This window comes from Notothenia rossii (assembly GCF_949606895.1).
Source record: "Notothenia rossii genome assembly, chromosome: 12".
NCBI classification, from domain to species: domain Eukaryota; kingdom Metazoa; phylum Chordata; class Actinopteri; order Perciformes; family Nototheniidae; genus Notothenia; species Notothenia rossii.
Window position 1 is genome coordinate 5,773,994 of NC_136911.1, and position 13,426 is coordinate 5,787,419.

The window sequence follows — 13,426 nt, forward strand, 5'->3', positions numbered from 1 at the left end:
TAGTGTGCCACTTACAATTCAGATTTCTGTAAATAATAAATTGTACCATGTTCTTTGAATATGACCCTAAACCTTAGTGAATAACATGTTGAAGTGTTTGTACTGTTTGTACTGTACGCACAAGTAAAAAGTTCTTCATTAATTTGTCTCACGTTAAACGTAATCATGGAACATGATTTTTATTTTGTTCTTTTACTTTGTAATTGCTTAACTTGTATTTCTGTTGGATGCATGTGAACTGTGTTAAATACAAAACAAATCAGGGGTTAAAAATAATTCTGTGCAGAGGCTTTGAATGTTATACAAATACATTCAGATATCTAAGTTACTGTTTTGATGATGATAACATGTAATATTTAAAATGGTAAGCACCAACATTGAGAATTAAATAAAGTTAATATTTCCTGTTCTTGAAATATGTCATTATTTTTGTTCACGACATGACTCATGTCTTTTGAAACCTTAACATCTGACTTCCTTCCTACTTTTAAGAAAAGAGAACAGTCTCTGCTTAATAATAATTATTAAGTTGGTGATTTGGATCCTTACTTTCATAATAACAGAATAACAGAAAAGTAAATTGGATTTTTAATTGCCAATTTATTTTCCACCTATTATTCATGTGTGTTTATATACAGAGTATAACAAAGATAGTAAAAGGTATTGATGTAATCTTTACTTTATTGTCTCTTAACATCCAGTCCAAATGTATTTTTCATTCTAATCATTACTTACAGAGATACAAAAGAAGACTACATTTTCACTATTTGTGGCTATGGACCAAAATTGCAAAATGTAATATTTCTTACACAACCATCCTCTTTAAAAAACCATGATTGTGCGTTGTTCTACCTCGGTTAGGGGTGGTGTGTTCATCTTTTATCACAGGGAAAGTGCAGCGTTGATAAGAAATGCAGTAAATGTAGTATGTTCTAGCTGTGGGCTCATGTGGTAAGGAAACATTTGACTGAACTCTGTCTTTTATTGTTTTTTTTATATTTTGTTAATTATTTCAAAGCATAATACTGCAGAAGCATTTAAATTGAAAGTGTCAAAACTAACTGGTTGTACAGGGTAAGTTTCTGTGGTGTCTTTGAAGTAGGGAAGCTGCTTTAAAAGCACTTTGTAAAAACTGAATACGTTATATGTATGATTACTACAAATGAAAAGTAACAGTGTTCTTGTTTTTGCAAATCCAGAATCCTGAATATGGTGACCAACATGTTGCTGCTAGTCCTCTTTGTTTCAGGTGAGATGTTTGTTACTTTAATAGTTTACAATCTTTACTTATAAAAAGCAGAAATATCAGAATGACTCCTTTGTTCACATCCTGAGTTTGAATACAATTTACTTACAAGACACAGTTTGTTAATATGCTCTTTTTTCTTCCTGCAGATCTCCCACATCTTGTTGAAGGTGCTTGTTCTCAGGCCCTTCACATCACCACCCCGAAGCAGATGGAAGCACTGAGTGGATCCTGTTTGCTGATCCCGTGTAACTTCAGCGCTGTCCCAGCTGAGCGCTTCAACAGCTCACGAGAAGTCTTTGGAGTGTGGAGTAAAGAAGAGCCCTCATTTATCCAAAAAACAGAAAACGCGATTTTCCACAGTGATGGGACAATCAACACATATCCAATGAGTCTTACAGGAAACCTGAGACAGAGAAACTGCACCACTCTGTTTTCTAGTTTGAATAAAAGTCACACAGACAAATACTTCTTCAGGATTGTGAACAGCCCATTTCTGGCAACAGCTGCATGTGCTCCTCTTCAGATAACAGTGAACGGTAAGAGACTCTTTGTTAGAGTAGTAGTCTTACCTTTATTGTTAAACTATACATCTAGGATAATCAATGTATCAGTTATTACAGAAATTATTCAGACAATCAAAAAGTCATAATATCTGAAACCTGCTAAATCCAAATATATTACAGTATATAATATTGTATGCATTACTATTACAAATAATGCACGTCTACATGCACAGATATGAGTCTCATGTGGATGACATCATCTACATAAAAGATGCAGCTGACTGACCTTTCTTTTCACGTTTTACAATAAGATGTACATTTTTTTATTTCTGTTGAAAACTGTATTGGCCTGTATCCTCACATTTAAAATGTGTTAAACCACAGATTCTCCTCGGAGCCCCACCATTGAGATCCCAGGTGATCTGAAGGAGGCGGAGTCTGTCACTGTAACCTGCTCAGCTCCAGCTCCCTGTCCACACTCCCCTCCTAAACTCACCTGGACCCTCCAGCAAGACCCTCCCAACACAATGGGGGAAAACCCAGATCGGACCTTCACGACTAAGATCCAGAAGACCCTCACTCTGACAGACCAACATGATGGATTCAACATCACCTGCTCTGCCAGCTATCCTGTGAATGAAGGGAAAGATGTGAAGACAGCAGAGGAGACAAAGACTCTCCATGTTTCATGTAAGAGCAACCTGTGATTGTCAGCACATGATGGCATGATTTGAATGAAGTTAATCTCACATTTTCCTCAGATGCTCCTAAGGACACCTCCGCCTCCGTCAATCCACCTTCAGGTTCGGTGTCAGCGGGCAGCTGGGTGGAGCTGAGCTGCTCCAGCAGAGCCCAGCCTCCCGTCAGCAGCTTCACCTGGTTCAAGGAGAGCCAAGATGGAGACACGAAGGTCTCACAGGGAGAGATTTACAGCTTTAATGCCACAGAGGGAGGACGTTATTACTGTGTGGCCACAAATGAGCTTGGTAATGGAAAGTCAACAACGATCCATATTAAACTCAAAGGTAACAGGACTGGACCCACAAACTCAGACCTTTAAAGGAAAACACTACATCAACAAAATATTTTTATTTTATATTACTAAACCGTTTTACACGAAACTCAGAAATGGCTCATCTAAAAGTGAAACAAAATATCCATCTGGTTAATGGAGGTAAACACATGCATACATTTGTGAAATAGGAGCAGGTATCTTTGGATAAAGCAGTTAATGCATCAATGTAAATATATGCAAAAACGGGAATAATGAGTTTGATGGGAAGTTAAAAAACACATTTAAATCGAAAAATGTTGTCTATAAATGATAAATTAAGATTTCATCAAATTAGGCCACATAAAATAGGACGAAAAGAGATTTGTAATTTGAAAGGAAAGTAAAAAGAGGAAGAGAGAAAATAAAAAACAGAATTTCATCAACTGAGAAAACATTTTGAGTTTCAGCTTCATCATTGTCTGTGTTTCCTAAATACTGTATGAAGTCAAGCTCTACATGAAATCTGGATTATAGCCACAAATGTTTTTTTTCCTGTAGGAACGGATGGCTCTTCACCATGGGGGGGAGTTGTCGGGGGGATCGTTGGGATCATGATACTCATCTGTTTTGCTGTTGCTGTTTGGTAAGTAACTCAAATCAATTTAGTATCCACATCTATTATATGAAGCTGACCGCTCTTTATCTCTTCCAGGTGGTTGAAGTCCAAACGTACAACTCAAGAACCGTCACAGGTGGGAAATACTCAAATGTGCAGTACATATATGTGTTGTGAATACTTTCTTAAATAGACTGGAGACTGCACTGACTAAGTTCCTTATCTGTGAGTAAATGTGGCACAATGAACCACTGTTATGGTGTCTCATCAGAGTTCCTATTTCTATGTATCAACTCTCAGCAGGGGGAGCAGATCAGGGGAGAACATGAGACACAAATCAATGATACACAGAGGCTAACAGCTGTCCAAGAATCAGCCGCAGCAACAGAAACAGGAGAAGAAATCCACTACGGAGAGATCGACTTCTCCAAGCAGAGGAATCAAAGTCCCCCTGTCTCAGAGCAGGACGGTGGTCAGACGGAGGACAAGCTGTACGCTCAGGTCAAAGTGTCAGAGACAGCAAACAGACCGGAGGACCTCTACGCTCAAGTGAAAAGGAAATGAATGTATAGACATGTATTTTTGGAGACAAATTTTCCGTTTTTTTTATTGCCACAAGAACGTTATTTGACATATTTAAAGTGTCATATTTCTATTTTTTCAAAGTGCGCTTTTATGTTATGTATTGCTATAATAAAAGGCCCTGCTATGCAACAAACTACAAAGTCATCAGACAATCAGAAGTAAAGTTAGATGATGACGAATAAAATAGGAAGTAACATTTTTAAAATATCTTAATTATCTGGTTTAGTCAACAATCTGTTATTTTCACTCGAGATATGATCTGAGAAATGATGTGTATATTTGTGTAAAGGAAACCTCACAAAATAAACCAACAGGTATTTAATTTTTTGTTTATGTTGAATAATGCTTAAAACACTTCCCAACTTGAAAAACTATAAAGTATTATTATTATATAGTAGGGTATTGTATTCAATTTAATTATCTATGAAGCATGTATATATATATTTTTCTTTTTTTGACATAACTTTCAACAGTTTTCAAATTCACATGAGTCTTTTTTCCATGGAGGCTCTCACTCGTTTGACGTGGGTGTGGCTTAGGTTGGAAAAGATTATGTCACCTGTTTCTGTGCACCAATCAAGATTTAGCATCGTATTAATCACAATCTGATGACAGTTGTGGGGGCGGTGTTGAAGTTTTTACAGAGTTAAAATATAGCTAAATATGTGTATTGTTGCCTATTTTATAATGATACAGAAGATGGTGGAAATCTATCCAAAATTAAAGAGGTGCAAATGTACAGTATGCTACTTAATACAAATGACTCCATCAAATAAACACAATTTACAAAAACAAGACTAAATGTGTGATTATATTTCACATCATTAATCCAAATCTGCATGGTAACTAAAGGTATTAAATACATGTAGTGGAGTAAAAGTACACAATGTACCTCTGAATTGTAGTGGAGTAGAAGTATAAAGTAGCAGAAAATTGAAATACTCAAAATACAAGTACCTCAAACTTGTCCTTAAGTGAAGTACTTGAGTAAATGTACTTAGTTACTTTACACCACTGGATGTAGGACATGGCATGAGTTCTGTTGCAGTGTTTTATGTTTCATTACAGATCCTGTAATACAGAGTGTGTCCACTGGGTGTCACTGTTGCTCACACGGTGGTCCTAATGCAGTGGTGTATTGTAGGGTACTGTCCCCTTCATTTAATGTCATATAGTTACTTTTATTTAAAGGATGTGATATGAATTTGTAACATTCAACTCATCTACCCAGTTGCAAAGAAAGTATCTTACATTTGCTCCACAGTAACACAATACTACATTAAAATAATGTCACGAATTAGTGATAAAAACAGAAGAATATCATATTTTAAATAATGTAATGCCCCAAATTAATAATATTTAAATTAAAATTATTATAATGATATATGTTGTATCCTGCATGAAGAGCTAGAACGTTTTTATTGCAGTATTCCTTTTTTTAATGTGATGTATTATTTTTAGACACTGCTGCATATTTGTTTTACCATAGTCTATTTATTTATTATTACATTTGATTTTTAACTTGCCTTTTTATATAATATGTAACTCTTCTACTTTAATCTGCAGTGTACCTCTGCTGCTGTAAATGTCCCCACTGCGGGAAGAATAAAGGATTTCTGATGTTTCACATGTACTTCCTGTTTTTGTAATGTAGGTCACTTCGGTGTACCACTAAACCAGCAGGACTTTCTGCGTGGAGCTGAAACACAAGAAGTATCCCCGGGGTTAAATTACACCCTAAACAATGAAGTTGGTTATTTGCATTTAAACTCAAATTCACCCTCTGATATTCATTTCCCACAGAAGGGTCTCTCTTTTTGATATAGGATTTAATGGTAAGAACATTTTCAGATGCTATTATATTATGTTAAAAATTACTCTTCATGAACTAAAAAAAAAAAAGACATTAAATGATCTAATATTTAATTTGATCCTTTTTTTTTGTCAGAATTAAGACTGAGAATGACACATTTGCATCATCAGCATTTAAATGTTTAGCATCGGTATCTCTGTTCAACACGATGGTGTAATTGTTTTGTAATAGCTCTAAAACATGTTTAAACAGTGTCATCGTTATTGTTGTTCTTTTCAATTTAGGAACTGGGAGCCATGTCTGCAACAGAAATCGTGATACTCCACATCCTCTTTATTTCAGGTGAGCTTGTCTACCAACATTGCTCCGGAAAAACTGCATGCAACATCCCGCTGCTGAGGTATATTTAGTATGTCTATTCATGCTGATTTTTCTAACCTCATATTCATCATGAGTCTGGTTTGACAGGTTATATCTTTCACAGGCTCCGCCCTCTACTGGACTCTATGGGTACTTCCCCTCGATCCTATCATGCAAGCATTCATCCACAGAAACGTTCTAGACGTAGCCTGAATGTGCGCGCATCTCACCGCATAAAAGGATGCCTCGTCCCCTTACTGTCATCCCTTTCTCTTCAGCAAGGCAGTGAGACACAACTGAGTGAAGAGAGACGGATAGAAAAATATTAAACAAAACGAAGAAAATGGACTCACCATTGGAGCGCCCCTGTCCGTGTCAGTGCATTGAGTAACTGGGGTCTGACCACGCGGCGGCCAACCTGGGCCCGCTTGCGGTCTGCAGCGCCTGCCAGCTGATTCCACGCCCCGGCCGCCATCAACGGCTGGCACAGTTTGAGGGTTGCTACGTCTCCGCCGGTGGCGGAGATGGAGGACCTCGAGGAAGGAGTGCCCTTCGTGTTCACCATTCCAGCGGGCCGGGTGGGTCCGCTCGTCGGGGAGAGGGAAGACGATGGTGACACCTCGTCGTCTGATGTTTCCGGCGACCGCCAGGAAGGCCAACAGCACAGGTCTGCGCGACAGGACTTCCCGGCAGTGATGACTATGGCGGCGGAGCGTGCAGGCTTGCCGCTCCCCCCACTGCTGCAACAGAGGCCGGTGAGCCGCCTGCGTCAGGGCTTCTACGGCCCGGCCCGTCCGGCGAAGCCAGCCTTCGGGTGGCCAAAGGGGAGAAGGCCCCTGCCCCTGCCCCTGCTGTCGCGTGACCGCGAGATGCTTGAGTATCTGGATAAGATATTCTGGCTCGGGGTGCAGATGGCGGCGGCGGCCAGTAATCCAGGTGTGTTGGGAGTGTCGCCAAGTACCCCCCTCGTCTGAGGATGGGATTGATTACTCGGACCGCTGTGAGTATGGCTAACGCAGTCGGTCGTGTGATGTGTCTGACCGCACTGGCCAAGAAAGACCGAGACGATCTCCTTGGGGCCCCCGTTGCCACGGAAGGGCTCTCCGGATCGATATCCTTGGTCGCCTGGAGGGAGAGAGGGCGCAGCTCAGCCGCATGCTGCCGCTGGCTCGCCCTCAGGTCTCTCCGCAAGGGAGAGAGCACCCGGCGGTGGTAAGGCGGAGAGAGGCGACGGTACAGAGCTCCTAGAAGGGGGTACTGGGTGGGCCGCAGCGAAGGGGTACTGGGTGGGGAGCTCCGTCCTCCAGGAGTTGACTGGCGGCGGGAGGAAGCATCCCGGCGGAGAGAGGTGATTTTTCCGGCCAGGACGCGAGGGCAAATCCCGCCTCCTCCCTGTTTGAACCCATGGTAACAAGGTAATCTTTTCCAAATAAAAAAGATAACTTGTAATCCAGTCTGAGTGTCTTTTCTTTCCACACACCCACACAGACACGTAATATTGACCGTACAGATTCCCCACTCGCTATGCGGGTACAGGGACATTATGGCCGGCGTAGCAGGGTTAGAAAACATTTAACAGAGGCAAAGCTATCATCATGAGGGGAGATTTTTTCTCAGCAGAGGTTCAGGCCTTGGTGCAAAAACAGGCAGTGTCTGCTGTGCGCACGCAAGATAGAGAGGGGGGGCATTATTCCCTGTACTCCCTGGTTTCCAAAAAGACAGACAAATTCAGGCCCGTTCTCTTCAGTCTGAATCTCCACATTGCACCCAGAAAATTCCGGATGTTAGTTATAAAACAGTGACTGGGACTGGTGCAGCCAGGCGATTGGTTTACAACCATCGACCTGAAGGACGCTTACTTTCATGCGTTTTGACTTCAAAGATTACAACAGACTACCGTTCGGCTACTCCCTGTCCCCACGCACGTTCAGCAAATGTGTGGCCACAGCGCTCCAGCCGCTGCGCGACCGTGGCATGAGAGTTTACTTTTATCTGGACGACCTCATAGTTATGGCCAGATCCAGGGAACGGGCAATGTGTTACACAGCCCAATTGATCCTACACCTAACCAAGTTGGGTTTTGCGATCAATTGGAAGAAAAGCACCCCCATACCTCACCAGCAGGCGTTGTATTTGGGAGTGGTGCTCGATGCAGGCAGTCTACGCGCCACCCTGTCAGAGAGCAGACAGGCATCCTTGCTTCGGGCAGTTTGCAGACTGCAACAGGGGGCAACAGTGACAGCTTTGACTATCATGCAGACCCTGGGTCTCATGTCGTTGGCTCTCGTAGTGGTCCCGCTCGGGTTACTGCATATGCGCCGCCTGCAGAGGTGATTCTCCAGCCTGCGTTTAGATCTCAAGAGACACAAACAGCGTCTGGTGACCATCCCCCCCTCAGTGGAGGGCAACCTCCAATTCTGGGGGTCCCCGGAACACCTCCGGAGGGGGTCCCCACTGGGACGGGTGACCTCCTACATCACAGTGTTCACTGCGCCCTGTGGTGCTCCATGGCTCTGAGCGACGACCCGCCCTTGGGGGTGGACGCGTTTGCACACGAGCCATGGCCAAAGAAGCTGCTTTACGTCTTTCCACCATTGTGTCTCATTCTCACGCTCCTGGGGAGGGTGAGGCGAGAATATCTGTCAATCATCCTAGTGCTACCTAGGGCGCCGTGGTACTCAGAGATGACACAGATGAAAGTGGGCCAGCCCTGGGTGCTCCCCCAGTTCTGGGGGGCGATGTCTCAGGAGGCAGGTGCAATTGGGGCGTTACCCACTCTGGGCCAACCTCTCCAGGCTTGGCTCCTGAGAGGGACAGGCTAAGGTAACAGGACTGGACCCACTAACTTTGACCTTTAAAGAAACATTACAACAACAAAATACTTCTCACATATTACTAAACCCGTTTGACAATGAACTCTTGAGAAATGGCTAATCTAAAAGAAAAAAAAACACCCTCTGAACATTAAACATTTGGATTTGACTCCCCAAATTATTTTAGAGCTTGCAAAATAATGTTTCAATATAGTTTTCCTGTTGTTCACCCTTTCAACCTTTCAATCAAGGTGTTCGCAGCCCGAGAGAACAACGGCATATATTGAACCTACTTTCCCCCTGTCGGTCGGCAGGTTGCACAGGATGTCAGATCGCATAGATTCATCGCTTAAAGACCGGTTGCAGAGGCTGCGCCACACCTCGCTGTTTTCATCCGCCAGGATATTGTTCCAATGCCAGCACACCAAAGTGCAACGCATTAAGTCGGAGAGCTCCAAATACGAGAAAACATGCTCCAGGACCCGAGCTGGTAATCTCCCGGCCACCCCTGCGCCTCCTCCGGCTCCAGACTTTTCTCCAAAACCAGGTTTAAAAAGTGGAACTTGTGCTACATTAGTTACATGTCTTCTTTAAGTACACTGTAAGAAACGTACCGTGATATTCACAGTATTTAACTGGCAGCAATTGACAAGTTACTTACTGTAAAATGAATCACCGTAAGTAACTTGTCAATTGCTGTCAGTTAAATACTTTAAAGGTAATCACAGTATTTACACGTTTTTATTTACAGTAACAGTGTAAAATGAAACACAGTAACTTCCAAGTACTGTATTTGTGTTTACGGTAATAGTGTTTTAACTGTAAAATGAAACACAGTAATTAGCTTCTTTTTTTTTTAAGGTATTACAATAGTAGTATTATAGCTGTAAAATGAAACACAGTAACTTCCAAGCACCGTGTTTGTGTTTACGGTCATAGTATTTTAACTATAAAATAAAACACTGCCATTTAAAAAGTACTGTATTTTTGTCGACGGTAATAGTTTTTCAACTGTAAAATAGAAACTTTAATGCTATAATTTTAAGTCACAGTATCAGTATTGTAACTGTAAAACAATTTATTATAGTATACTTCATGTCATGCTGGTAATTTAAAGATTACCAGAAATTCTTGACACAATTTTAAAGCTCACCAATAACTGCAGGGAGACAACAAACAATACATTTTAACTATGTATTCTTAATTGTTGAAACCTAAGCCATCTATAATGGAGCCAGCGTGTCAGGGAGTCATCATTGGGATCATCCTACTCATCTCCCTGGTTGTCATTGTTTTGTAAGTCTCACAAATTAAAGCATTCAAGTTACACATCGACTTTTTTACTTACAGCGCTCTGTTGCGTGGGAGGCGGGGGTTTTGGACGTGCTCAACTGAACAACAGAGTCTGGTAGGAATCAATTGAATCAAAGTGCCACACACAGCAGACAGCCTAACACAGGCTGCTAGGCAACCAGAGGACCTCTACGCTCAAGTGAAGGAATGATGCAAAGACACAAAGTTCATTAAAACATTTTGAAGATAAACATTATTGAATAACTCAAGTTTGTAGAAATGGAGACCTGGACTGTTTTACTGCCAACAGTTCAATACAATGAAGGGAAACTCATAACCTCCCACATCTGCAGCTTTATGTCAGTTGTAAACGTGTGTGTGTGTGTGTGTGTGTGTGTGTGTGTGTGTGTGTGTGTGTGTGTGTGTGTGTGTGTGTGTGTGTGTGTGTGTGTGTGTGTGTGTGTCACTTGAAGCACTCATGCATCTTTTAAAATGTTTGAAATGGCATTTTTTAAGTAATCTCAGTTTCTTATGTATGTATTGTGAATCAATTTGAATGATGCACACATTTATTTGTTTTTTATTCACCAAAATAAAATATATTTTAAGCACCTTTAAATAATCGTTATGCTCAGATTTCACCATTAAAACACCTTCATTCCTCAATGTCACAATTTACAGAGTTCCTTCTGTCATCAAAGAGAGTGACAGTTCCTTTTTCTCCTCGGTGTTGCATGCAAGCTATCGTCATTTTAAACCAATCAAGTGCCACAGATATTCCTGTCTCTGTTTCATCAGATCATTGTTTACCATGTTAGGGAAGTTGTGGTTTTGTTTCTGTTATGATTGAGTCCATATGAGTGTTTCAATTACAACTTCTTTACCTCTCTTTTCCTCTCACACTCGCACTGAGGAAATGACACTGACACTATGTTAATGTTTGCTTCCATGATTGAGTTCAGGACTGAAAGGAAATAAGTAGAAATACATTAAACTCTATTTATTTGTTTTTTAATTATTCTATTTCATTTAGTCATTTCAAATTTGAGTAGCTTTCTTCACAACAATTAAGATGGGTTTTAGAATGTAACTAAGTGTTGGGGAAATATTTTCCAAGGCCCATAACTTTGACCCAGTTTATCAGTTTAAACGGTCCTGACTGAGCACACGCTCTCACGGGGGAGAGAGAAACTCCCTCTGGAGGGAACGTTGAGATTTTAGCCTTTGCAGACCATTTACATACACACAACCTATATTACACACTACAGGAAAGAGAAATTCCCCAAAAAGTATAACAGGGTCCCTTTAATATTTCTCCCACTGATAATGGAGATACTCAAGCAAAGAACCTCAAATGTACAGCTCAGTTAAAAGTATCCACTGTTAGGGAATCATTTGCTTAGGTATTCAACCTTCAACACAGTTCGTCATTTTCTCATCTCACTGTCTCCTTTCCCATGGCATGGGTCTACGGCCTTGAGTAACTCCAAATAAACCACCAGTGTTTGCCATCAAAGCTCCAGCTCTCCTCGTGCCTCTCTGATTCCTGTTTCCAATTGCTACAGAAGTTTCCCCCACATCCACCAGTAATTATATATTTAATATAGAGAAACACTTAGTGTGAAAAGCAAAACATGTATGAGTGGTTAGGGTGAGAACTTCTTCTATTCCTCTGCTGTAAAGAACGGCACATGCTGTCTCTTCTCAAATGATAGGAAGAAGACTTCAATGACCACAGCTTCAACAAAGGAAGTTAGTTTGTGAAAAGTGAACACATAAGAAAACATTATTTATTCTTGTCTAACTAACAGTTGTATTATTTTGTTAGGTGCAGATTTGCCTTGCAGAAGTAAGTCAGTTAAACCACAGAACATTGTGGTTGTGCAAAGCTCGGTGCTCTCTGAGAGTAACTGCATTATTCTGCTTGAAACCTAGGTTATGACATTCAGTGCAGTCCAGTCTGTGAGAATGGTGACAGCCAACATTTTACTGAGTCTCTTCTTCCTTTCAGGTGAGCTCTTTGTTCCATGTTTACTTCAGGAAAATGATTTAATTCATTCATTTGATTTAATAAAAAAACAAAAACAGAAAGGATACGAGCTGCTGGAAATCTTAAAAGTTAACTTAAAAGGCACCTAGCCAGGCCTTTGATTAAGAATGGTTTATACCATTGTTTACATTATTTAATTCACTTAATTACATTTACATTGTAAAATGTCATTGTAATTATATTGATCACCTGTTTATATTCTAAAATGTTATTGTTATTTTATTTATTATTTTTGTATTGTATTCCAATTTTTAAATATAAATGTGATTTTATTAATTCCCTTTTAATTGAATTGTATTGTTGTTATTTAAATCTGGTTTTTATTTTCTTGTGTTTTATGACTTTCAAAATATATGTAATTGATTGGCTCGCCTGCATTGCTCTCAAATCGTCACATATTTATGTTGTTTTTCATGGTTGTAGGATAGTGGTAGGGCAGGTGCTAATCAAATGAAGTGTTACTGCTCCATTCATGAAGATTTGTTCTTGTAAATCACAACATAATCTGTTTCACAGGGGCTAACACTAGGTGTTCGAATCATCTGCTCCTAACAACCCCTCAGGAGATGGAAGCACTAAATGGATCCTGTCTTCATGTCCCACGTAACTTCAGTGCTAACAAGGTTGGAGAAACATTTGATGGCTCAAGAGAATCCTTCGGAGTGTGGATTAAAGACACTGCTGACTTTGCCAACAATCCAGACAAAGTGATTTTCAACAGTAGCAAGGCAGAAATCAGCGACCTAATGGAAATCACTGGAGACCTGAGTCAGAGAAACTGCACAACCTTATTTCACAGGTTAAACACAACTTCCACGGCCAGATACTTCTTCAGAGTTGAGAACAGACCATTTCTGGCAACAGCTGGTTGTGATCCTCTAGAAATAACAGTCAAAGGTGAGAGATTCTATACAATTCTGATTCTAAATAAAAAGTTAAATCAGGTGCCATTTTGGTTTAAACAGCAAACGTAGTGAACCTTATCTACACTACATTTCTGCTGTAGGCTGTTCAACCGTATGAGTGCTGGGTAAAACAGTGGTGGATTGTAAATAATGTAAGTACAGTTACTCAATTATTTATTTGAGTATTTACTTTACTACAGTTTGTTAGCAAATGTCATACTTTTACTCCATTAGATTTATTTAAC

The 13,426-nt window shown here is 40.5% G+C and overlaps 1 protein-coding gene across 1 annotated transcript; it reads left to right on the plus strand.

Annotated features, from left to right (window-relative positions):
• The first annotated feature begins 693 nt into the window (after positions 1-693).
• On the plus strand, positions 694-5,286 carry LOC307026702 (B-cell receptor CD22-like). The gene is made up of 7 exons (XM_079662299.1): positions 694-1,249; positions 1,396-1,785; positions 2,137-2,442; positions 2,514-2,777; positions 3,305-3,389; positions 3,459-3,498; positions 3,663-5,286. The coding sequence occupies exons 1-7, from the start codon at positions 1,210-1,212 to the stop codon at positions 3,924-3,926; spliced, it is 1,389 nt and encodes a 462-aa protein (XP_079518425.1). The 5' UTR covers positions 694-1,209; the 3' UTR covers positions 3,927-5,286.
• Positions 5,287-13,426: the final 8,140 nt, after the last annotated feature.